Source organism: Lynx canadensis, chromosome C2, assembly GCF_007474595.2.
Source record: "Lynx canadensis isolate LIC74 chromosome C2, mLynCan4.pri.v2, whole genome shotgun sequence".
Lineage (NCBI taxonomy): Eukaryota > Metazoa > Chordata > Mammalia > Carnivora > Felidae > Lynx > Lynx canadensis.
In genome coordinates, this window is record NC_044311.2 from 45,944,605 (window position 1) to 45,972,392 (window position 27,788).

The following is a 27,788-nucleotide window of genomic DNA, read 5'->3' on the forward strand; positions in this document are numbered from 1 at the left end:
GAGTTGGCTTTCCTCTTTTTTCCAAATGTTCTTCAAATGCTGCTGAATGACTTCATAAACCACGTTGCTGGCTGTGGGTTTGTGTCTTTAAAAGAATGTGGGTTTTTCAAGTGAATAGCTTTACAATGTTTTTTTCACCATACAACTTGTTTAAAAGAAAAAAGATAACACATCTTCTGTGAGATATTTATATGGAGGTTTTCTTACACATATATTAAAGTATATAAAATCTGGTAAATGAAGGATTGGCACCTAGTTTGAAGCCAGCAAATGTTGAAAATTTTTTTCCCAAACTCTTAAAGGCATTTGACAAATTATATGCAAATATGTTGAGGATTTCCTTTGGTTTCTCAAGGATCACTACAAATAACATTTCTTGTTTGATTTCTGTCCTTCAAAAAAGATGTTTGTTGTCTTTGAGTCATGGTGTTTGAAGTTTCCAAGCCTTTCAAGTTTTCAAAGTATTTCTTGCGTCTCTTCTACAAAAGGGGCATTTTCATTTTGCTATGGTCACAAAACTTAAATATCATGAGCTTTAAATTTATTTAAGATTACAAAAGAGTTTCTATGACTGACTTAGGACATCTGGCAAAATACCATGAAGGCAGTACATTTTATGCAGGTAACGTGTTCCTGAAGGCCTTGCAGGGTTTAAAACCCACATGGTTCCAAAATTACACCCTTGAGTCTGTTTCAGGGATTTCAGGTTATCAACTGAAGTGGGGCTTCTATGAAGTCACTGAAATACTATAATTCACTCCTACATCACTCCTCCCCATCATTTGGAAATTGTGCACTTCTCCACAGACGTTTAATATTTATGTGGGGTGAGGCGGGCCTTATTTTCCATTTGCTCACAAAGGCTTAGAAGGTAAGGTTCCTGTGTTTTGATAAAACAAGGAAGAAGTGTTGTATTAACATGCACAGAGAGCCCTTCTTTCTGGTTGCTTTGGTAGGTGGTTCTAGATTGGACCCCACGGGCTCCTTCGTCCCAACGAATACCAAACAAGCTCTGTCCAACATGCTGCAGCGGCGCTCGGGGGCCATGATGCAGCCGCCGCCCCTCCACGCCATCACATCGCAGCAGCAGCTGATACAGATGAAGCTTCTGCAGCAGCAGCAGCAGCAGCGGCTTCTCCGGCAAGCCCAGGCTCGACCTTTCCAGCAGGTTTGTCCAGATCCAGCAATGGAGTCCTCTGTGTTTTGGTAGCGCCTCTAGTTGAGGATGAGTGTGGGGTATGTGGCATATCCCTCCTGCCTGTGTATCCCCGAAATCATATATGAGCGCAGGCTTGCCTCTCCTCCAGGCTTGTAAATACTTTTCCTCCCGTGTATTTTGCTATTATCACTGATCAGATGAGAACTTTGGAAGTATCTTAAGTTCATTAAAAGTATGCCTTTAGAACAAAAACAAGGGCTGATGACTTTCTAGTTACTTAGAAGCAGCAGGTTTTTCATCCTTGTAGTGACCCTCGCTGAGCCCTCTTTCCCTATAATTAGCACCATATTCTGTACTCCTTCGAGCTTTACTTTCATGTATTTTTAGTAGACTTATTACCCTGAAGTTGTATCTCTAAAATCCTGATGGTTCTTAGGTTTCTCCCTGTAGTTCCCTGCATAGATTCTATGTTCAGTATGTGCTTAATAGTAAGACCTATAGCAAAGAATATAGTACAAATAGTCAGTGTATAGATACCTTCAATTTCATTCTTGAATTTATATTGCTGTTTTTATGCCTTCTAACTCAATTGTCTTTAACTTTTGAGATGACAGTGATTGTTTAACAAGACAATGGTGGCCATCATACACAGCATAGTATTGGCTCATGAAGCCCACACGTCTGTACAAATAAATAAAATAGAAAAGGAGGTGAGATTGGGACTTTTTTTTTAATCCAGTTTCTACATACTTTTTCTACTTTGCAATTTTGCTAAAAAATATTACTGATGATGATAATAGCAGCTAACACCAGTAGAGCACTTACTATTTGCCAAAACATTTCTAAGCCCTTTAAATGTGTTAGTTATCTTAGATCCCACAATATCCCACAACAACGCTGTGATTTAGGTACTTTCTTGAACCTCAAAGGAAGTAGCCAATCTGCATGTGTATCCTGCTTTAAAAGAAACCATAAAACTTTCAGATGAGCAAGAAATTTTAATGCTTCTACAAATATTCTTTGTATTTTGGATAACTTTCTAGGCATGTGTCCATTATATAACTTAGGACATTTTTGCAGTCAGTCCATCCACTTAGTGATTTGGGCGTTTGAGGGTGGGAGGGTTAGTTATACATTCTTAAAAATGGTTTTGTTTTTTACCTATATTATAAGAAGGACAGGAAAGAGGAAACTAGTTCAATTGTATGGGGATGCAAAGCCCAGTCACTGCATGCTTGTCTCTCTCAGACCTCTAGCAATTGCTCAAACTCCCTGGGTGTCAGGTAAGGGGCCTGAGTTGCTTCTTACACAGAAATGATGAGGATTGGATATCAAGAAATAGTTATTTTGTTTAAATAAGCAGCAATTTTAAAACGTGAGCCATTAAAAACCTCAGTAGGATTTTAGCTATTCTTGGGGATGAACAAAAATAATTATAGTATTGTTTCAAGTCCTTGTCAAGATTATACAAAAAACTTGCTGTACATTGAGTAACCATCCCCACAGCATGAATTCACTTCCCTTTTAATTTAATGTACGACTAAGTAAAACTTGCCTTCCAATAAGTTTATTTTTTTATGTCTACTTTTGTTTGTTTCTTTTTATGGAGAGAGAGTGAGAGCATGAGTCAGGGAAGGATGGAGAGAAAGGGAGACAGAGAATTCAAAGCAGGCTCCGCACTGTCAGCACAGAGCCTGATGCGGGGCTTGACTCATAAACCGTGAGATCATGACCTGAGCCGAAATCGAGTCAGACACTTATCTGACTGAGCCACCCAGGCACTCCTCTTTTTCTGATTCTTTTTGCTAACTCCTTTTTTCCCCTTTTTTTCTTTTTCTTGTTACTCTTTTATTATTTTTTTTAATATTTCTTAATGATTGTTTATTTTGAGGGGGAGAAAGGAATAGACAGGGAGACAGAGGATCCAAAGCAGGCTCTGTGCTGATAGCAGAGAGCCCAACGTTGGGTCAAACCCACAAATCGTAAGATCATGACCTGAGCTGAAGTCAGACGCTTAACCGACTAAGCCACCCGCCCTTCCTGTTACCCTTTTTGTTTTACCATTCTTCAAGTGTTAGATATTTGAGGGGAAATAACATTTTTTTTAAGGAAGAGACGTACATGCATGGTGCAGTGGTATGGTTGAATGGTCCTACACAAAGTCAGTGAGATTATACATAGCATTTGTCAGAGTGCCTGTACCTAGGAGGTCCTGAGGAAATGTTAGTTCCTCTCCTCTCATGTCCAAACTATTAATATACCTGGATTCTAGTTAAATCTGGTATTGTGGCAGAAAAAAATTCTGTGGTAATCCTTAAAAAACTAGAATAAGAGCAGAATGATTTGGAATATTTGTGATGTTGATAAATTGTTTAATGTATGGTTCTGGAGGCAGTTGTTTTTCTAAGTACTTATGTCCTTCGTGATAAGAAATGATGGAGAAATGTTCATTCTCATTTTGGCCAGGACCCAGTAAATGCCTAAACTATGGGATTCTCTCTAGCTACATAGGCACTTGTGATATCTTTTCTCTTATGAAATAGAATCATTGATCTTCTTATCCTTAGCAATTCTCTAATTCTGGGAATCCATTAACTTAAGTGTAACAAACATGTGGAGAATTTCAGACATCAGGTCTTATACCCTGTATCATGTTTACATAGTAGTGAGCAGAGGGTAGAAATTTATGAAAGGCTTATCAAACGAATGTGTGTTTTGGGAAACTATTTCCAGGATCCTAGAGCTTGCTAGTAGCCTTAATCCTTAGCAGTCTGGTTTTTATCCACAAACTCCTTCTCAGCCATCCTTTCTAGTGCTTCCAGAATCTGCTTCCAGCAGTGATCTCTACTATGGTTCTTCTGAAAACCTAGCTGGGGCATGACAGGATGTAAATTCCTGGATTCTGGATATGTCTCCTACCTTATGGAACCCTCTTTGCCTCTTTCCATCTTAATGGAAAACAAGGTGATATATATAGGAGTCATCCAGCTTAGATGGTGCACAAGAAAACTTCAGTTCCATTATAAATTAACTCTGTGTCCACTGCAGAACTGAATATCAGCCTCAGTTGGTCATGGAAGTTTCTGTTATGGATCATTCTTATATTCCTAAAGAACGTATTAAGGACATTGGTATAGTGTCCAGAAAACAAATGCTTAAATAGCATGGATATGTTAAGTTTTTTTAATCACATTATCTGATGTAATGGTTGTAATTGAGTGTAATTTCTTATAGCTTACTACCTATCAGTATGCATAAAGATATGTTGTCAAGGAAACTTGCTTTCATTGTTTTTAGTTAGTCTGCATCCAGGAAAGTAAAAGTGATCTGCTTCCCATCCCTTACTTGATGTCCCTTATCTAAATGGGGACCTCAGTGCCGTGATTGTGTTGCCCTTTTGTGCCTCAGAGCCTCATCTATACAGTGGAGCCAATGCAGTATTTACATTACAGAGTTCTTGTGAAATTAATGTTTTAATACATGTAACAGCCCTTTACAACAGTGGCTGGCTCATAGTAAGTGCTCAAATAATGTTAGCTGTCATACTTGTTGTTGCTGTTTTGTTAGTATCATATTATTCATGTATTATTTCAAAGGACATCTCTATCACATAAAAATCTTGATTTTCCTAAAAACAGATGAAAGAGAATTAAGAGCACATCCAATGCTTTACTTGCATCATCATATAATTGTCCCTAATAAGACTCGTGCTCAGTGGCTGCCCATGGAAGAGGCCAGTAAGAAGGAATGTTGTTTACTTTTCCACATAGCCATTTTGGTTTCTTAAAGTGGTATATTTTTACTGTCTAATTTTGTAATACAAACTTTCGAGGGGGTAATTCCAACTGTAGTGTTAAAAATATCGCTGTTATATTTTCTACATATCCTATGGGATATGTAGCATCACAAAATCTAAAATATTGGTGAAAATAATGCAAAATGCTGCTTAAATTGTTTTCCAGTCTCTTTTTAGAGCCAATATTTTTCTTCTGACAGGAGGAACTTGCTTTCCTCACCCCCACTATATCAATCTTCTAGGGAAGGGGCTTTTGGAGGGCATCCTTAAGTTTTGATCCATGGAAAGGACTTAATTGTTTTGCCTTGATTTGTGGTATAGCTTATCCTAATTTCCCCGTTTTAGTGCACAAAACCCCTTTGTTGTTCTTTGTAATAATCAACACCAGCTAACTTATTTTAAGGAAGAAATATATGTAGCTTTCTTTATTAATTGTCTTTATTTAAAGAAAGACAATATATGTAGTTTAAATTGGCTGAGACAAATTTGGAAGAAGGCAATTGGTGATAGGCTACAGATAATCATATGGATATTGATGACATTGAAGAGGAAGATTTCTGACAGAGGACAGAAATGGTGTGCCCAGTTAGAGCTAGTGGTTACTTTAAGAACTTTACATTATTAACCACAGGGCAGGTGCCATCAATGTGTATCTAAATGAAGGAATTAGATCACTTACTAAAAGAACAATGACTGAGTCAGAGCCTCCCAGAGCAGTGAGCTCCCTGGCAAAAGTGAATTTGTAACACCCTGAAAACTTGCCTCTTGGACTGATGAAACCCATTTAAGTTGAATGACCACCCTTTATATGGTAATTGATCTCCTACCCTAGGGTTGTGGCATCACCTGGAATTTCTGAGTCCTTCCTTTATTCTCTCCCTCCCTCCCTCTCTAGTGGTGTATTTCAAACATACAAGAATAGAAAATAGAACAAACACTGATGGATTTACTACCTAGCTTTACTGAATAATCCTGAAAAATTCCACCCATATTTGCTCTAGATCATCTAAGAAATAAAATAAAACAGTATGTGTACTCTCGTTTCCCTTTTTTCCTATAAAGAGGTAATCACTATCGTAAATTTAGTGTTTTTCTTTCTCATGAATGTTTTTATGTTTCTGTATATTTTTGCAACCATCAACATAAACATATATTACTTTCAGAATTGAAACTTAATATGATGGTTTCACACATATATTATTGTATTGTTTTAAAACTTTATTTCGACCAGTTTTGAATATCTACCTTGTCACATGTAGTTTTATTCATTTGTCTTGGTTGAGGCTAGTCCCTTATGGATATTGATCTAATATTTGTCCATCTCCTGTTGATGATCATTTAAGTTATTTTTCAATTTTTTTCTTACTGCTAATGCTATATTATATTATGTTACATTAAAAAAATTTTTTTTAATCTTTATTTTTGAGAGAGCGGAGACAGAGCAAGAGCGGGGGAGGGGCAGAGAGAGAGGGAGACACAATCTGAAGCAGGTTCCAGGCTCAGAGCTGTCACCACAGAGCCTGATGCGGGGCTCCAACTCACGGACCCTGAGATCATGCCCTGAGACGAAGCCGGACGCTTAACCGCAGAGCCCACCCAGGCGCCCCTATTATGTTACCTATTTTACGTTTCTTCTGCACATACGGAGAGAGCTAGGGTATGTGCTTCCAAGTGGAAATGCTGGTTCGATTTCCAATGTGGTGATGATTCTCCTCAGTTATAAATGAGTTTTCTCCTTTCTTCATATCTCCCCCCCAACCCTTGATGTTGTCAGATTGTATCTTTCTCATTCAGAGCAGGTGAAACAGTACCATATTATGACATTTAAATTTGTATATCCCAATTATCTGTGAATTTAGGCATCTTTTTTTTTTAACTGTATTAGCTAGTCAAGGTTTCCCTTCTGTAATTTTCCTGATAATATAAGCGCATTTCACAATACTTTTATTATTTGCTAAAGGTAGGCAGAATAGCCTTATTGAAACACATCGTTAGTTGTAGTAATTACCTTTAATGCATTCTCCTACAGTGGATAATTTAAACACATCTCAATGGCAAAAATGAACTTCAGAGAAAACCCCTGAACTAGTATATATGTCCTGAGCCCTATTATTTTGTTCCTTGGATAGAAACGACCACATCCAGGGAAGTGGGTGCTTTGGTTATTAATATCTGGCATTTCTCCGTTTTTTTTGAATGATGAGGAAGATGTGCATTTTATTTGCTGAAATTATGATTGGGTCCCTATAGTTTAGAAAATAGTGTACACAGCTTGATTATTAGGAGAGAGGAGACAAGATTAGGGGGTGATGAGAGTGGACGATTAATAGAATGGTCGTCGGATCCAAATACAAATGTACAGATGCCATGAATTATATACCTACGCCTAAAAGAGTGAGAAGAGATACTTCCTTGGGGAATTTTTCCTATAGTTTTTAGTCCTTAGTATAATAAAATACTTTTTCCTATTAGGGTTGGTAATCCTTTGCCTTATCTCTATCTCTAAAACTCAGTGGGCAGAAAATGTTTAACATCTTAGACAATGTCACTTGTACTCCGTTTATAAAAGTGGCTAAACAAGTGAATTATTTCCCTGAGAAATAGGAATTTTCCCCAATGTTTTTGGGGAAACAAATCAGATGTTTTTCTAAACCAGATTCCCTCTTCCTTTGTAAACACTGGTGGCCCTGTAAATATTTGTTGTCTGATTTGGTTGATTGAATGAGTGATTGACCTAATGCCCAGTTTTCATGTGTACTTCCTGAGGATGGAGCTAATTTCATCCTCCAACAATGTATGACCCCACTGACTTGTTCACTTAATGTTTTTTTGCGTTTAATGTGCCCCACGTGTTCTGAGCTTTCCCACTGACTGTAGGCTAGCAAGGACTCTGGCACCCGTTTTGCTCCCAGTGGAGTTCCAACATCCCTTAGTTACCGTAAGTGTCTGTCTGATAGCTCCTCTGCTTCTTTTATGTCTGCATTTAACCTCTGGGTTGTGCTCTTCCATTATATGAATACCATTTATGTCCAGTCTATAGTACAGTGTTTGGTGTATGAATTAATAAAGCCTCTGCAGGGCCTGGGTTTTTAAGTCTTGACTCCCTGAAACATTGTTTTAAAATGAACTGTTACATATGTATTGTGGCTACACACATCACTAGGCTAAAAAAAATCTTATCTGTATTGTCTGCCGTTTTCTTGCTGTCCCCTTTCTGTAGGACTTCTGTAACTCTGCTGTCTCCCTTCTGGAAGACTTTGACAACATAATGGTAACACCCCCGCTGTCATTCCTTTTTCTTTTTCTTTTTCTTTTTTTTTTTAAGTAAACTTTTGTAGCATTACTCTTTGAACATCAAAGTGAGAAGTGGGTTATTCCTCTATAGTTGGTAAAAATTATAGTCTTCATTTCACTGTTATTCACTTGGTTTATGTTTGAGACTGTAACACAGAATCATGAATGCATCGGCCCTGTTTGATTTAATGGGATTTATTTCTGAAAGTTTTCTCCTTTGATTGCCTCATGATTTTCATCATTTATGTGTACGGTTTAGACACCAATGGACATTCATGACCTGGGCTTGGGAACATAGACCAGTTCGTGCACCTTCATCTCAGTTACAGTTTTGAACGCATCTTTTCCTGAGCTCTTGCTTCCCTTTGTGGTAATTCACATCATTAGCAGAGGAACGCATGGCATGCTGATTCATAGGCCAGTGCAAGATAATGAAAACTGTGGTTATGAAACATACCCTTCTCATCACATCCCACCCACTGGCTATTCTGAAATTCTCAACAGAACGCATCATCTCTATTTTCTTTCCGGTACGGAGAAGGTGTTTTTTCGAGCACAGGTCTTGTGCATGCATGTCATAAGACATTCACCTCTGCTGCTTTGCCTGGGCTAGCTAAGAATGCATGTTTTGCATTAAATTACTTATAGGTTTCTGTATCAGGTAGCCAACTCACAACATAAACCCAAGAAGCATTAGAATAAAAAAGAGCACACATCTCAGATGTGAATGTAAGTCAACTTGTTTCACTGCCAATTTTAATGGGTAACATTTTCTATACGTTGGTGAAAATGTCTGTAATGCATATTCAAACTCTGAAAATATTTAGGTTATTAAATACTTGTTATATAGGCAATTTCTTTCATAGCTATTCAGCAAAGTTTGGAGATTTCTGAAAAGAATCAATTTTTCTGTCAATTTTTCTTGACGCTTTGTGGTATGCAGAGAACAGGTGAGGTTTTTATTGAAAAAACTTGAATTAAACTTTATCAAGTTAAAAATATTTTGGAGATAGCTTATGTTTGCTTTTGGGCATTTTGTTCAGATGATCATGTAATTTGGATAAAAGAAAATTTGCATCAATCATTGATTTTACTTTTTTGACGCCAAATATTTCTCAAGTATTAAAGTCAACGGGTTCTATGCTTTCATTCAAAATAATGGAAATGTGTATATATGTCTATGCTGTCCTTTTCACCATTCTTATTTTCCTTTAATATTCTCCAGGGTTAAGAATGTCATGAATGTATATACTAAACCAATCATATATTCATCATTTATGGGCATATTAACAGAATATATTGTAAAAGTTCATTATTGTGTGAGGTGTTTATTTTAGAATGATTCAGTTTGTTCCAGCCATTAATGTTACTGTTAGTTGATTCCCAACCAACTTTAATTTTATATGAAAGCGTTATAAAGAATCAAGCATAACTGGTCAGCTGGACCTCTTGTAATTATAGAATTTTCTCTGTGTCTATGTCTGTAATCAAAATACACCAGTGTGATGTTATGACCATAATTTCTGGTTCACACCATGTGTTTTTAGCCTTGGGCACCATTAGTATCTTCCAAACTAGTACTAACAAATAAAACCCTTTTTGCTAGGTGACTCATAAAACATTACCCACTGACTTATTATCCTTCAATCAGCATTATCAGAAAGTCACAAAATCTGGCTGTGGTTTTTCAGGTACAACTTGTCTCTCTGAGACACCGAAACACCCTTGAAAAGTTACTAAGTAGGGATTTCAAATCATTGCTAGTGAACTGAGTGAATAGAAAAATCCCTGCTCCTGAGATGCTGCTGATTGTAATGCTTACTGTCTGCCTATTGTAGGATTAACCAACTCTTTCGGAAAGAGGTCTTCACATTTGTTCAGTTGACTAAGGGGGAGTAATTGCTAAATGAAGAGAACAAGACCCAGAAGAATGAAAATGATGATTTACCAAGAACTTTAAAGTTACTGGATGCATTTATTTCAAGTTATGCAAATTATTTCAAATTATGCAAAAGGACTTTGAGTCAACACCTCTTTGAGTTCAGATACTTCTCTTGTCTAGTTACAAATAAAGCAGGAAGAGAGAGTTGTTCTCATAAAGGCCAGGAAAATTAGTTACTATTGAATAGCACAGCTTTTTAAGAATCTTTTAGAAAGTGGGTTTTTTTTTTTTTTTTTGTAAAATGCGTTGGATTTACGTTTCTTCTGTAGAAGCAAGCGTGAAGCAAAATGCATAGAAATGAACTTGAGAGACCACACGTAGGAATTTTTCTCAGAGAGCAATGTAGAGTTGAGTGTATGTGATTATCAGAACTTCCCAGTTAATTGTGGTTTATTCCTTTAGCACATGTAAGTTGGGTATCTGAGCCATGGGGACTTGAACAGGGGCACAAACATGTCTTATTTTCTCTTCCAGTAATGTGCTCAAAGGCGAATGGCAGCTGGCTAGGCACAAATATTCGGTCAAAAACCAGCCTCTTGAATATCCTTTGCAAAAATATGAAGTTAATGTTACCTTTGATTGTTTTAAGTTAGGCAGAATAAATCAAGAGGGAGAAATGGAGCTAATTTTCAGATACTGATGCAGGGTAACAAGAAGTAATCATTAGAATGATAGATGCTAATAATTAAACTGAATTTTCGAAATAAAAGATTGTGCTAAAAAATATGGGGCAATTGAAAAGCACTTGGTAAACTAATATATGCTGAATATAAATCCCAGTTTACTTCTAGAACTCTTCGTTAACAGATAAACTAAATTGAGTCTTAGATTTTCTCAATAGTATTTATTGAGCTGTTACTATATGCCAGACACCATGCTAGAAACTGCTTAAAAATAAATCTTAGAAAGTTTTCAGAAAGTAACGGATAAATGGATTACGTGTAACTAAGGTGACCATATTTCCTGATTTGCCAAGCATGGTTCCACTCTGTACCTCTTGTCCTTGCCTGTCCTTGTTTGGATGATATAATACGTAGTCTGTTCTTGATTTGATGCAGCAAAACTACCCCTGCCAACTTTAAGAAACTTACTAAATCTTGTCTTTAGTATCCTTGCTTATTCCCACATTATGGCCCTTGGTTAGCATTTGTAAAGTCTTTCAAATTACTGAAGAGCTTTCCTTATTCATTCTTTATTCAACACATTCAACTATTTCTACAAATTGACAGAATGTTTGACATAATGTTCCTAGCATTATTCTCAGGAAAAACAAAAATAGGGCATTTTAGTTTGGTGGGAGAGAATGGGATATTTTTCATTCAAGGAAACATGATGATACAGCTATGCACAGACCACGTGGGGACTGGTGGCCAACTCAAAGTGTTTGATTTTCCCAGGAATGATAGTGTGTATCTCAATTATTACCTACTGTACTTAAGTCGGGGAAAAACTGGAGGTAGGAGGTATACAGTATGTCCATAAATAAATAGTTTCCCTTTAGGCAAAAAATGATTAACAAAGAATGCATGAATTTTACAGTGTAAAACCTGTCTCTGAAATTTCTTATCCCTTTCTCTTTGCTTCTTCAAAAGTTAGTGGTTTTCCTTGAATGTTAATTTTGTGATTTTTCTTTTTATGTAGAATAGTTTTAAATTCATATTTCTTTAATGTCCATGATTGCAACTGTAACTTGTCAATAAAAGTGTTGCACGGTAACTCATATTTACCTTATTAGTATTCTAGGTTTCTCCACATGTAAGTCATAGTTCACTTCATAGGGTTCTTCACTGAGCAAAGGAAGAGTGAAGAATTTGAAAACATCTTTATGCATCTGCATGTAGCCGTCATATACAGATCACATCTTGTTTCCTTTTAAACCAAAGCAGGATGTGGGAATTGTAGACCACTTCTGGATATCATGACTTTAACTCAAATATATAAGTAACTTATTTTTCCCCCTTCTGTAAAATGATAATGTGAAAATATTTGTCCCCCACAAAGAAGGAAAATCGTATCCTGCAGGGACCTTGTACAACACTGTCCGGGAGCACTGATTTAAGGAGTAGCATTTAAGGAAGTGGTTGATTTAATGACTTCTAGGCATAGTGTTTGAAAAATCAAAAACCTTTCAAATAGTCTGGGAGGGGAATAGTGGTAGGGCCTGGATGGTCACACTGCCATGGAATGAGTTTTCATAGAGGGAGTTTGGGATATTTCCCTTAGATTCAAGTACATATAAATATAGACACAGTTGCACTTAGATTAACCAGCTAAAGCCTGAGGATATCTTCATGGTACCCTATTCTGGAAATGTAGATTCTTGTTGAAGCTATTATACGCACTCTCAGAAATTTTGTATTTGGTCCATATATGGGTGGATAGTCACCTTAGGAAAGGCTGAAGTTTCATAAATGCCCTCAAGTGATTTTATATGAGGAACCGAGAAAGGATTTTACTATATAATATATGCATTTCGTTTCAGCATTTCAGTAAGAAGTCTTTATAGATCTCTTGTTTTTTTTTGTTGTTGTTGGAGTGAGTTTTAAAGGCTGTATATCCGTAAAGAATAAGTACCAAGCGAGGATTTAAATATTTCCATTTTTAATATTGCATATGGAGACATCTTGTCCTAACAGAAAGAGCCCTGGCCTTAGGGATCAGACTCACCTGCGTTCAGATAATAGCTCTGCCAGGTCTAGCTCAATGAGCTTGCTAAGCTGCTTAAGCTCGCTGAGCCTGGCTTCTTCTATCTGAAGAATGTAAGTGAGGACGATACTCTCTTCCCTGCAGATTTATTGTGAGAAAATGGGGGTGAGAACAAGAAGTCCAGTCTCTGGCATAGAATAGATGTTCAGTAATTGTTGGTGTTCACCCTCTAAAGCTAAATGCTTGTCACTTCCTGCCTGCTAGAAAAATCTACACTACTTTCCAAGCACATTAAATGGTTTTATATAACTATAATTTAACACTTTGAAAAATGTGGACATCTGTAAGACAAGAGTAAAATATTTTGGAATAAACCCCATTCTGTGTAATTAGTAAGTGCTGTAAAAATCTAGGGATGGTTGGAAACTAGACCTCTTTCCATGATGATTACTGCAAGCTTCCATGAAATAGCTTCTGACACCATAACATAAAACACACACAGTGGCTCTTAGATTATTTTTCAAAGGGCAAACATATATTAAATTAAGACTGGTGAGCAGATGTTAATTGGTTTTATTTTATTGTCAGAGTTACATTTGCAGTTAATGTATTGTGAATTTTTATTGATAGTTATTCTAATTGATGATTAGTCATAGGAGATGCAAATTCATCTCTTGACCACATGGTTAAATAGACAATTGGTAGGTCACCGTGAAGAACCTTCATTAAAAAGCAATGAAATTTGTACCTCGTATTCTCTTTTTTTATGGGCACAGAATGGTACAACTCCGTGCTTTCAGATTTCACACAGCCTCATGCCTTTCACTCGAAAGTGGCATTTGTATCCTGGGGTGTACAGCAGAGCTGTTTCAGAGCCTCTCTGATAAGTAGACTGTTGGTTATTTTGGCTTGTATTTATCTATGTATTATTGTTGGGACATCTATAGTTTTTGGCAGAAATGATAAGTTTAATAGTCTCTACACACATAGAAAAAGTTCTATTTAATGCTGTTTGGAAAACTCCAAATTCTGTAGTCATCTAATAAGATTTGGTGTCATGGGTTATTAGGGTTCTTAGCCAGGAGTGCAAATCAAGTTCTTGCTGTTATGATCAAGAGTTTGCTTTGGCTTTGTTTTCCAGGGCCCGCCAGGGGACCAGGCTGCTCTCTTTGCTGCACAAGCACGGCCCTCCCCTCAGCTCCCCCAGTATCCAGGGCTGCAGCAAGCACAGGTACCCACATTTGACTTGTAGATGCTGCTGGGATTTTTAATGTTGTTTATTTGAAGTGGGAAACCAAGTGAATAGGATATCAGCTCCCTTACGGGGTTTAGAAGGTAGTACTTCTGCTTATAGATTGGAGTTGACATCTTAAAAAAATGCATCACCAGTGATGAACAAACCTTCAGACTGAATGAAGAGCATAAAACATTTTAAAGAGTTCTTGATTTAAAAATCTAATCACTCTATTAACGATGATGGTAGGTGTTGAAATGCTTAACAGTCCCAGAGTACTTATTTTACATTATAATAAATACTGATGTAATTCATGATTGAATTTATCCTATTGAAAGATAGGTTTACAGAGAATCATGGTAGAGCGAGAAGGTAATTGGCCTTGGAATTAGACCTTGGCACAATTCCTGACACCTTTCTAGCTATGTAACATTGTGCATGTTATTCTGTCTTGGTTTCCTTCTTTGTCAAATAGAGATGAGCATTGTGAGAATTTAAGAACCTGTGGAACCAGCACAGCACCAGATCCATGGTAGCCACTCAACAAATGATGGACTTGCCTTAATATAATGCAACTCTTGAGCTATTTTTTTTCTAGTAATTTTGTTGTTTCTGCTTCTGTATACTTTTACTTTGTCCCTTTCATAATTAGGAGCCCGGGGATGTTGGCAAGACAGCTCGTGGGGCTAACATGTCACAGTATGCCCACAGAGGAAAGGCAATCTGAGATTGGCTCTCAGACGTGCCGAGCCCCACAGCCAGATCCTTGCATCCTGTCAGCTGGAAGTTGATTAGTCATTACTGTGTCTTCCGAGTCAGAGCCGTGAAACTACCCTAGAATGTGGTTCTTTGAGGATTGAAGAGCAGGTTTCTTCTTAAATCAGCATTCCATTCTATAAATTGTAGTCACCCAGCAGAACCTTATTACAGTTTTTAATTTACATTAGGTGTTAAGATATAAACACTCATATAGTAATATTGAATAGAAAAATTAAATATTCAGAGTATTGGTAGAATGCTGAAAAAAAGGGTGTAGCCCATCCAGGTCTAGAGGATATCGAATATTCCCCAGTTATACCTTACTCTCTGGTTAAGGTATTGGTTGGTCTGGGTTTTTTTGGGTTTTGTTTGTTTGTCTGTTTATTTGTTTTGGTAACTGGTTAGTCACTACAGGCAAATTCATCAGCTCCAAGGAGGTATAGTCCCGTATCAGGAAAGCGTACTCTATAATTTTAATGTACATTGGACACGGATAGCTTTTCTTTCTAATTTTGGAAATGAAATTAATTATGCTTGGGATCTGTTGAACATTGATGTCATCTGTGTACTTCAGGTTTGGATGCTTACCTGATAATTTCTATAAAGAAATATATCCTCCTTTCCCTCAAAACAAGCAACTGATTCTAAAACTGATCTCTTAACCCAAATGAGGATTCATTTTTATTTTTAATTGAAATTTCTGGTGAATCATTATCCACCTAGTTCATTCTATAGCTTTCTTGCTAGCCTCTTGCTTCCAGAGTAGTCTTCCTCATATGTTGAGTTATAAGAGCTTTAGAGAACAGTGGCTTTCAGGGAGCTCCTTCTGGGTTTGTTTTTGCCTCCTATGACTCAGTGATAGCAAAGGTGGTGCTTACTGAAACATTAATTTTACTCCTTGTGCCCATACCTCCAGACCATGCCCCAGGGCTATACGATGTATGGAACGCAGATGCCTTTGCAGCAGACCCCTCAGCAGCAGGCTGGTGGCGTGGTCCTGTCTCCTAGCTATAACTCCAGGACCTATCCGGCCACACATTCCAACCCGGCGCTAATGGAAAGACTCAGACAGATGCAGCAGCAGCCCAGTGGCTATGTTCAGCAGCAGGCGTCACCGTACCTGCAGCCCTTGACCAGCTCTCAGAGGTGATACATGTAGAAATAATGATTTCAATAGTAGACACTCAAATTCTTGTCTTTGTTATGCATTGTCTAGGGCGTGGCGCTTTATAATTGTTTTTATGAGCTTGCATATTTGCATATAATTTGCATTGTGTCATCTCATTTTTAGTAGCATCCAGACAGAGGATCAAAATCAGCAGTGCCCCATCTTGTTTATTTCATTCAAGGCCTCTGAGGTTTAACTCACATCTGCCATAGTCTGGATGTAATAGTTTAGATAATGCTAACATGTTAGCTCCAGTGTTTCTGTTCTTTTAAACAGATGTTTGGCTAACAATATCTTACTATGAAAAAATTGGTGATGATTGTTAGCATTGCCTGACTAGGATACTTTGGAGCTGTAAAGTCTGTCATTGGAATACTCGTTGTGCATGGTGCCCGTAAGAGTTTGTTATCTTGTCATCCCCTTTTCTGCTGCAGGTATGGTTGGCAAAACAGGATGGTGAAAGACTCTTTCTTCATTCTTGCTGTACTTGGATCCCATAGACATCATGCATGGTAGCCACCAGCCATGCATGGCTATTTAAGTTTAGACTAATCAAAGTTAAATGAAAAGTTTAATTTCTCCGTCACACCTGTTACACGGTGTGCTGTGCTATAGAAGGCCCCCAGGCTTAATTGAATGCTCTCCTGTCACGTTCTTGAAAATCCTACTTGTTTTGATCAAGGAACCTTGTGTTTCTGTTTCACACTGAAACCCAGAAATTATGTAGCTGGTCCTGGAGGCCAGTTGCTATCTTATTGGACAGCACAGATGTAGAGCATTTCAGGCAGTGTGGAAAGTTCTGTCGGATAGTGTTCATCTAAAAGAATTTTCATGCAAAATTCTGCACTAATACTAGACAGCCGCTTAGCTTCCGTGTTTTAAAATCAGTGGCTGCACATCAACACCAAGTAGTTAGTGCTTAGAACGTTGGCATGGTTGATGGTGGCACATTTGGGCAAATAAATAAATTTGGAAAAACATTTATTGTATTTATTATTTTTCTAGTAAGGGGCAGCGAAGTGTATTGCCTATGAACTTGAACTTCAGAGCGCCGCAGTTCTGGGTTTAAATCCCACCTGTGCTATTTACTGTCTAAATAACTTTGGGAAATCACTTCTTTAGCTCTCCATTTTCTCATTTTTAAAATGAGGATAATGAAATGGAAATCCTTCCATTGAGGTATCACCTCTCACCAGTCAGAATGACTAGTATGAAAAAGACAAGAAACGACAAGTGTTGGCAAGGATGTGGAGGAAAAGGGAAGTCTTGTGCCTGTTGGTGGGAATGTGAATTGGTGCAGCTGCTATGGAAAACCGTATGAAGGTTCCTCAAAAAAAAAAAAAAAAAAAAAAAAAAGAAAAGAAAAAGAAAAACCATATGATGCAGTAATTTCATTTCTGGGTATCCAAAGAAAACAGAAATATTAATTCAAAAAGATGTATGTACCCCTTTGTTTATTGTAGCATCATTTCACAATAGCTAAGCTATGGAAAAATCTAAGTGTCCATTAGTAGATGAATGGACAAAGAAAATGTGTGTATACAGAATGGAATATTACTCAGCCATAAAAAAGAATAAATTCTTGCCATTTGTGACAACAGGGTAGATCTAGAAAGTATAATGCTAATTGAAGTCAGAGAAAGAAAAATACCATAAGATTTCACTTATATGTGGAATCTAAAAAACAAAACAATGAATAAACAAACAAAATAGAAACAGACTAATAAATGCAGAGAACAAATCAGTAGCTGCCAGAGGGAAAAGGCCAGAGGGATGGGCAAAATAAATGAAGGGTATTAAGAGGTACAGATTTCTAGTTATACGTTACAGGGACAAAAAGTACAGCATAGGGAATATAGTCAATAATATGGTAATAACTTTGGTGACAGATGGTAGCTATACTTATTCTGGTGAGCATTTCATAATGTATGGAATTGTTGAATATGTGGTACTAATATAAACGTCAACTATCTTTCAGTTAAAAGTTTTAAATAAATAAAATGGGGATAATAAAACTGACCTCAAAGGGCTGCTGTGGGGAGTAAATGAAATAATACATTTCAGACTCTCACCACTGTGGCTTCTCCAGAGTAAATGCTCAATTAATGTTACTTATTGAAGCATTTGCCTGGGTGTGAGACCAAGTTGTGTTATTTTTTTACCAGACTAAATCATCAGTCGCTTCAGCAGAGCCCTCTGGTAGGTGGAGGAATCGATGCAGTGCTCACTCCCACGCATCCAAGCCTCCCCTCGGTGCCCCTGCCTCAGGACCCAATGAGAACCAGACAGCCGCAGGTTCGACAGCAGCAGAGACTCCTCCAGGTTTGCGGCTGGGAATGGGGGCAATGCGTGAGGGGCCCTCGGCCGTCTTAAGAAATAAGAGGCCCCGAGACTTGAATCGCCAAGTTCCAAGGAGCCCCGTGTAGTTGACACTAGGAGCTAAACTGGTGTGATGTAGTTCCGACTCTGCAAGGATCTTCCTGTGTCCGTGCCTTTACCAGGTTATGGGCAGGAGGGTGCATTTTGCGGAATGTCATTCCCCTTTCACAAAGGTTCACGAGAGGGTGACTGGCTGCCTTTATCCTAAAAGTGTGTGTCAGCTTCCCCACTCACTGTTTAACTACGGACTGTGCAGATTGAAGGCAAATTTTCTTTTATGTGCTTGGGGGATAAAAAAACAAACAAGTAAAATTGAGCTGTCCATAGCTTTTGTCAGATTCCTAGAGGGGTCTTTAATCCAAAAAATTATCTCTGACACTTTTGGTGTGATGAAGCTGTGAAGTTGGAGTTACATAGCTAGGATATTTCAGAGGGATATTTCATTCTGTCTCTGGTCGAATCCAGAGAGCTATCCTTCATTTATTTGATGTAAATATTTAAGTACCTTAGATAAAGCGTTCCTCCCCTTGACACATTCTTGTTTCTAACTTACTCATCTAGGAACTATAGGCTATTTATGTTTACCTGTTCCATTTGTCTTCATTATTCACAAGTTTGTCCTAAGTTTTTGGATTGGATATTATCTGATGAGTCTCTGCGGTGGACTCTTATCAGTAATTCACCTTGAGATGCAACTGACATTTTGTGTGTTATTGAGAAAGAAAAAACACCACCAAAGACAGGGAATCTAGTAGAACTGGGATACCCCAAGCTATACTCTTGGAATGAGTTCAATAAACTTGTGCAGAAAGGGACCGTAAAGTAATGCGCATGTCTCAACCTTGACACTGGTTGGAGGGAAAAAAACGTCTCCCCTGAGAATTTGAACCACAAGTTCAAGTGGGATTGAGGTCTGAATTCAGTGTGACCCAAAAAATTCTGGTTGACAGTACTCCCAGGTGATAGGCAGAAGCTGACACAAATCCTCCCGAAAAATGGGTTTTATAATTCTAAAATATCATTAGTTATACAATGCCGTTAGTTGCATCCCGACTTTTACCCGTTCAAATGTGAAGAAAAAGTTGTATCACAAAATTGATAACAAGTGGTAATTGGTTTAGGGAGAGTGTGGCCTACAAATGGCAGCCTCACTTACTGTACAGTTGTTGCCTCCAACATGGTTCCTTATAAGGAAAGCTTTCATTTGATAATATTATTATGAACATAGTGATATTTTCTTAAATAATTTTGTCTCAGGTTCTGAGGATATATTTTCAGAACTTTATAGGACTGATACTTGTTTTTATATTTCCCTCGGCTTTAAATTTCTCACTTCCAAATCACTGAAGGAAGTTATTACATTATTTACTACTTCCTGTCTTACATTGCTTTTCAAGGCTGCAGATTTTCAAAGCCTTTCTTTACTAGTTAATATGTGCTTTTTTATCCCAATTAGCATAGTATGCCCTTCTGGTAATGTTTTCTTTACCACACGTTCTCTGGAGATAAAAGGGATTTACTTTTGCATCAGGATTATACTTTGTTTGTGGTGACTGACTACCTACATAAAGGAACTAATTAATAATGATGAAGTTGGGGCACCTGGGTGGCTCAGTCGGTTAAGCGTCCGACTTCAGCTCAGGTCACGATCTCGCGGTCCGTGAGTTCGAGCCCCGCGTCGGGCTCTGGGCTGACGGCTCAGAGCCTGGAGCCTGTTTCCGATTCTGTGTCTCCCTCTCTCTCTGCCCCTCCCCCGTTCATGCTCTGTCTCTCTCTGTCTCAAAAATAAATAAACATTAAAAAAAATTTTTTTTTTAAATAAAAAAAAAATAAATAAAAAAAAAATAATGATGAAGTTAAGTTGGTTTTTCTTGAAAGATTTCACAGTGGGCCAAATGGAGAATTGGCTTTATATTATAATCAGCATAGTCCTGGTCCCACTTGCATTGTTCCAGTTGGGAGCAACCCTGCCCAGACCCCCTGGTAGGATTCCATATCAACCAATATTGGCACTTAGTGGGTAATACCATCTGGTAATAGCTATTTGTTACCTTGCCCTAAAGAAGACAAATAATTTGGAAGATAGTATGCACACCAAGTTGAAAATGCAGAGGATGAAAAGAAGTCCAGCAGTGTCATCACTAAGATGAATGCCTGGATGGAGGAAACTTTGAAAGTCACCGAGACAAACCACCTATTAATATTTTCCCCTCCTCTGTGTCCCACATAGTGGATGTCTAGTCTGTGTTTCTTCGTGACTTGGAAGTGTTTTCCAAGAGCCATTTATTTAAGCCAACTTGGTCACTGAGAGAATTTGTCTTTATGCTAGTATCTTATGCCAGAACATCTCACATAAACATCTTGCTTTAAAATTTTTTTTTCTTGGGCGCCTGGGTGGCTCAGTCAGTTAAAAGCATCTGACTTTTGGGGTCAGGTCATGATCTTACAGTTCATAAGTTCCAGTTCCACATTGGGTGAGCTCTAGCCCCACTTCAGTGAGCATGAGCCCCGCTTTCTCTCTCTCCTTCCCTCCCTGCCCCTTGAAGGATTCTTTCTCTCCTTTCTTTCTGCCCCTTGCTCACTTGAACTCTCTCTCTCAAAAAAACTCTTTTTTCTTTTCTTTTTTCTTTTTAAGTGTATTTATTTATTTTGAGAGTGAGTGCAGGGGAGGGGCAGAGAGAGAGGGAGAGAGAGTCCCAATGCCAGGCTTCAACTTCTGAATTGTGAGATCATGACCGGAGCTGAAATCACTTAACCCACTGAGCCACCCAGGCCCTCCCCCACCAAAAAAATTTATAATCTTTAAGAATTACTCTTCTCTCCCCTCCTCTTCCTGTCTTCCTTTGTTTGAGAGGTCTACATTTTTCTTAAAACAAAAACAAAACTACAAAAGTTTGTTCAGATGTCATAGGGACTAAAAAGGGAATTACTGAGTAGTCCTTGTCTAACCTGCTGGTATGAGATAGGATAAAGTATGTGCAAAGGCCGATGACCTGAAAGGCATCAAAACAGTAAGTATGCAGGATGTCCTTGGACAGCAGAGGGCAGTATATCTCTACCGAAGGAAGAGATCCTTGGGGTTGTATTGACCCAAGAAGGCTGCGGGGGGAGAGCCAATTTAGGTCTTGACCTGGACAAATGAACAATGTTTGTTAAGACAAAGATGCAGGAGGAAGGTGTGTATCATTTTTGTTGCAACAAGATAATTAGATAAAAGGTATATAGGGGGAGAGAAGAGATTGGAATATATTAACCCCTCTGTTTAAGTATAATCCTGTTTCGTTCCAGATGCAGCAGCCCCCCCAGCCCCAGCAGCCCCCACAGCCCCAGAGTCAGACCCTTGGTCTCCAAGCGATGCAGCCCCAGCAGCCTTTGGTAAGGCCTAGTGTTGTGGAACCAAATATGTGGAGTTCTTCTTTAAAGGCAGGCTGCATTTTTCATGTCCCATAAAACTGTTAAGAATTGAAGTAGCCAGAATATACCCTAGAATTGTTCCCTAGAACTTTATCATTATAGTATGTTTGTTTTCCCAGAAAAGTATAAATAAATATTCTGGGTTCAGTAAATCACACCATTTTTCCTTTGTAATTTTTTTCAGACTTTTCCATGGGCTAAAATATTTATGTTGAGACAGCAGTTTTTTTTCTAAACAGTATTAAGATGATAATTTAGTATATCTATTACAAGGTTATCTTGAGTTTTTACTTTAATTTCAAAAAAGACTGAGTGTACCTTCTGAAATATTATCTTTACTGATATAAAGAAACTCTGATTTCAGCCAGGTATTTTCTATAAGATTTTCATGTAATTCATAATCTCATAATTCATTTCTTTAGCTTTGTCAAATTATGAAATGTTCAATGCATAGCATCAGTGTTTTCTGAACTTCCATAATTACAACACCCTTTACTTTCACAAATGCCGTATCCCTGCTTTATTACGTAAGCATTTTTTTTCTTTAAATTGCTTCTTTTTTTTCAGTTTACTTAGATAAGTATGTTGTAAAAAGAAGAATTTTTATCACTACCATCAATGGTTACATCACTTGCTACATATTGGAAATATCTGTAAAAGTAAATGCTTGTTCTGAAGGTAACTGAGTAACATGAGTTGTGCAAGTACAATCTAAAATACGCTGGCTTAGTGAACCCTTGGAAATCCTGGTGTAGACTCTCTTACAAAGAGATGGTTGCTTTCACAACTTTTGTGGTAGAGAAAGATCAGTAGAGCTAGATGGTAAAGGATGGATAGTGTCCAAATAGAACTGATAAGGGAGCACTGGCAACTGGAAAAGGACATCTCAGATGCATTTTACAAGCCTCGGCCTTGACCAGTTTGATCCCCATTTTTAAGGAAATTCTTCTTTATCATGAATCAGTTTTGTTCATTTTTTAGCTCCATTTACTTATTTATTTGTTTACTGTATAAGTGACATTTATTGCAATCCATCTTAAAAACCCTTTCTTAGGTAGAGGCAATATATATACATTCACAGCCTACATTCTTCATCATCAGAGTTGTATTAGCAGGGATCGGTTGACTGACTTACAAATGTTGTGGAAAGGACTCCTTGGCATAGGATACTGCTACCTCACCTTAACCTCTAGCCCAAGAACAAGATAAAGTATTTTTAAGTAATTTCAAGCTAACAGAAGAATTAAAGGATAATACAAAGAATTACCATACATCCTCTTCCCAGATTCACTAATTATTAATATTTTGCCACATTTTCTTTATTATTCTTTCTATACACACGTACACATACACACACATGATCTGTACATATGAGTAAGTTGCAGGCTTGTGCTTCTTTACTCTGAATACTTCATTGTGGTCTTTTAGGAACAAGATATTCTCTTAAAAAACTTGGTGCAGTTAGTGAAATCAGGTAATTTAACATCAATACAATGCTACGATCTATACATCTTTTGCAAATTGTGCCATTTGCACCGATCATATTCTTTACTGCAGTTTTTTTGTTTGTTTTGTTTTTGTTTTTTTCCTGGTCTAGGATCATACTTTCATGTCTTTTTACTTACCTCTAATCTGGATCGATTCTGCAGCCCCCTTTTGTCTTTGCAGTTTCTGTTTTGTTTCCGTGACAGTGACATTTTGAGGTGCATAGAATTTGTAGAGTGTAACTCAGGTTTCGATGTGTCTGATATTTCCTCACGATTAGATTCAGATCATGCACTTCTGGCAGGAGTATCACAGAGGTGGTGCTGTATCTTTCTCAGGTGTCACATTAGGAAATACAGCACCGGTGCAATTACTTTAATCTTTGTGTTTAGGTGCTATGATAGATATCTCCACTACAAGGTAATTGATTTTTCTTCTGTAGTTAAAAATAATTTACGGGGATAGCTTGATACAGTCTCATCGTTCTGTTACTCACAGACCTTTATCCACTAATGTCAGCATTTGTTAAATTATCCTCACCTTGGTCAGATTTTACTGTCGTAGTCGAAAGTGGTGATTTGCTAATAACTCTTGTTTTTTCTGCATGTAGCTGTTTGTATTCTATTTAAGGAAGAGCTTTCCCTTCTTCCCTATATGTCTTTCTGTGTTTCTATAAGTTATGTTTTGTTTTGTTTTTTTAATGGTTATTTATTTATTTTGAGAGAGAGCACCCACCAGTGAGTTGGGGAGGGATGGAGAGAGAATCCCAAGAAGGCCCTGCACTGTCAGCCCAGATCTTGACATAGGGCTCAATCTCACAAACCACAAGATCATGACCAGAGCTGAAACCAAGAGTTGGACACTCCACTGACTGAGCCACCCAAACACCCCTCCCTAAGTTGTGTTTTAAATATGAAGCCTAGGGGCTCCTGGGTGGCTCAGTCTGTTAAGCGTCTGACTCTTGGTTTCAGCTCAGGTCATGATCTCGCAGTTCATGAGTTTGAGCCCTGCATCGGGCTCTGCACTGACAGCGTGGAGCCTGCTTGGGATTCTCTGTCTCCCTCTCTTCTTTTGTCCTTCCCCCATTCTCTATCTTTCTCAAAAAAATAAATAAACTTTATAAAATCATTTAACTGTGAAGCCTAACATTTGATGCTTTGATTTTAAAATCTACAGCCACTGGGGAAAGTTTAACTTCTTGTCCCCCTTCACCCAGTATTCCACAGTTACATAGGGCATCCATTAGATTACATTTGCCACTATAAAAATTCACTTTCTACCAGGCATCTTACTATATCAGGCAGTAAAAAAGCTTAAAGTAGCCCCACTCTTTTGTTTCTAAATACAACAAAACATTCCAGTGATATTTTGACAGAACACGAAGAAATAAATGATAACATCTGCAAATTATATCCTGTTGAGCATTTGGGATATTTGATGTTGACCTGGCAAATTTTTAACCTTTCTTTCTCATTTAAAACAAAGACTTCTTATGCCATAATGCCCATGTGAACAACAGAGGCTTCTGTGAAGAACTGGGGAAGTTAACTCTAATAGAAATTTTCAGAGATTTCATGCAAATTCATAAGTGAACACTTACTTGACAATTATAAGGAACCCATTAATTTAAGAATTATAACTTCTTTGGCTAGCCATTACTAATAAGAAACTGATTGCATAGTACCTAGTGTACCAGAGGAGCAAACATGAAGTGTAGACCTGCTTCAGTTACTTTTGAATATGTAACAGGAGGATAGTGCACCTTTTTACCTGCTTTTGACATTTAATTCCTATATATAAATAAACGTACATGACATAGTCACATATATGTGGCTCACAAATATAATAAATTTTTATCAATAGTAAAATTAAGATTTTAATAAAATCTTATATTAAGTCTACATATTTAAATGTATTAATATTTAAACTCTGTACTTTTTCCACATATTTAAAATCCATATATTGAATCACACAGATGCACAACTGTCATCCTAAGACTGTTTTACTTGCCAGAAATGTTGACTTTAATTTGTGGTCACGTGTCCTTATAAAATAGTTCATAATTCTGAAAAACTTGAGTTGGATGGACACCTGCAATTAAGCGGATAACAACATCTTTATTACCCTTTCTTTTTGGCCTTTCATCTCCCTCTTATTAAACGCTATTTTAGTTGGTTTATAATGTAGCATGTAGGAAATATGTAAAATTAAATGCATAAAATGTTTTTATTCTCAGAGAATTGTGTTATATAAACACAGATGGATATTGATATCAAGTGCCTGAAATGTAATGATTATTTTGGGTAGGGTAAAAAAAAAAAAAATTTGATTCTATCACAAAGTTAAATTTATAGGGCTGGTTGGAAATTGTCTTTAAACTTCCTAATTATAATTTAAAGCAGAGGATCAGCTTTTACAGAGTTGAGAAGAGACTCTATCCCCATGTTCCAGTAGAAATAAAGCATATCTAATAAAAGGGAATTTAATATCTTTTCTACTCATCTAAAAGTCTCATAAATATTTAATATATTTATTATGTGTAAAGAATACATATCACATTTATTCAGTTTCAACCTCTAAGGAGACAGTATTGAAGTTTTTCATGTAGTGGATTATATTTCACTCACTAGCTGAAAATAAATACATCCTAAGGATTGAGCAGAGTAGTCAAAACGTGGCCCATGATATTTCCCCACTGTGTTCTAGTAAAGTAATTCCAGAGAAGTAAAAAACAGTCTTCATGGATAGTGTAATTCACAGCAAGCTTTTTCAGCTCTTGTCTTCTTCTTTCTTTTTCTTTCTTTCTTTCTTTCTTTCTTTCTTCTTTCTTTTTTTTCTTTATTTCTTTCTTTCTTTCTTTTTCTTTTCTTCTTTCTTTATTTCTTTCTTCTTCTTCTTCTTCTTTCTTTCTTTCTTCTTCTTCTTATTTCTTTCTTTCTTTATTTCTCTTTCTTTCTTTCTTTCTTTCTTTCTTTCTTTCTTTCTTTCTTTCTTTTCTTCTTTCTTTCTTTCTTTCTTTCTTTCTTTCTTTCTTTCTTTCTTTCTTTCTTTCTTCTTTTTCTTTCTACCTGAAGTCTTTTTTAAAAGTTCTCTTGGAAGCACAGGGTCTTATCTTTAGAGCACTATATTCTAATCTAGACAGCAATTATTTGTACAAATGCAGAACTATTGTATATGTCATAAGTCAGGATAGGCTAGGAAATTTTGAATACCACTTAGAGTGACAGATTTCAGGATTAGAAGTTTTAAAGGGATGTCAACGAACTTAGAGTTTTACATTATTGTAATTAGTTCTTTTTTTCAGTGTACTTTCATTTGGCTTCCATATATATACTTTTAAGTTTATTAACATAGTCTGCATGTTTGTAATTTTATATTGCTGTGAAGTCAGCTATATTCTTCTGCTATTATTTGCTTAACACCCCACTTAACTGCCGAACACTGATATTGTTTCCAATTTCAAAAATAATGCTGCTAGGGGTGTTTTGATATATATTTTTTTTTCTTTTTGGTTTTCTTATAATGAAGGAAAGTAGAAGCATAGGAAGAAAGTTACCTCTAATTATATATCTTCAGAACAGCACTGGCACAAAGCCTTAACAGTATTAAGAAAAAAAGTTGTATTTCTTAAAATTTTATATTGTTTCTTTGCTGGAGACTGAGCAGTAAGCTGGCTGTTGACGAGAAGCCAGCTCTGACTCATTCAGAGTTCTGATTCATGCAGTCACAGGGGACAAGTGGTACCGGTAGCCCAGCCACCATCCTCTCAATGACTTGTCCTGCTATCTGGTGACATTCACGGGTCAGTTCAGCTAGTGCTTAGTCGTTGTGGACAGAAGAGGCCGGCGCTGGGCCAGAGGTCATAAGCGCAGTAAGGAAGTACGTAGCGTGCTCCCTGCCCCCAGACAGCTTAGAATCCCAGGAAGCCGTTGAGCAATGGCACTGCATGGCAGAAGCAGAAGTACTGGTGGAGCTGTGTTTGTTGGCCAAGGCTCGTGAAACAAAGCACCACACACTGGGGGGCTTAACCAACAGAAGTGTGTTATCTCCTAGTTCCAGAGGCTGGGAGTCCAAGATCAGGGTGTCCGCAGAGGTGGTTCCTTCTGTGGGCCATGAGGGAGAAATCCGCTCCAGGAGTCTCCCCCTGGCTTTTGGTGGTTTGCTGATGGTCTTTGGCATTCCTTGGTTATCGAAACAGACATGATCTCCACCTTCATCCTCTCATGACGCTCTCACTGTGTGCGTTTATGTCCAAATTTCCCTTCTTTATAAGGACACCAGTCACATTGGATCAGGTCCTATCCTAATGATCTCATTTTAGCGTGATTACCCTCTGCAAAGACCCCATCTCCAAGTAAGGTCCTGAGGGTTACGGTGCCAGCAAAGCTTTTCAAGACAGCGTAATTCAGCCCATAACAGAGGTCAGGAAGAGGATGAGAAGCTTGGGAAGCCTTGATGGGCAGGAGGTTGAGTGCGGCAGACCTGGGAAGGCCGTAGGAGTTTTTGACTGCT

At 37.6% G+C, this 27,788-nt stretch overlaps 1 protein-coding gene across 1 annotated transcript in view; it reads left to right on the top strand.

Annotated features, from left to right (window-relative positions):
* Nucleotides 1-27,788, top strand: part of MED12L (mediator complex subunit 12L) — a 338,860-nt gene that overhangs the window by 301,106 nt on the left and 9,966 nt on the right. Inside the window, 5 exon segments of the mRNA XM_030330501.1 lie at nucleotides 957-1,168; nucleotides 13,979-14,068; nucleotides 15,747-15,976; nucleotides 18,164-18,320; nucleotides 21,666-21,752. Of these exon segments, the coding sequence (XP_030186361.1) occupies nucleotides 957-1,168; nucleotides 13,979-14,068; nucleotides 15,747-15,976; nucleotides 18,164-18,320; nucleotides 21,666-21,752 (776 nt within the window).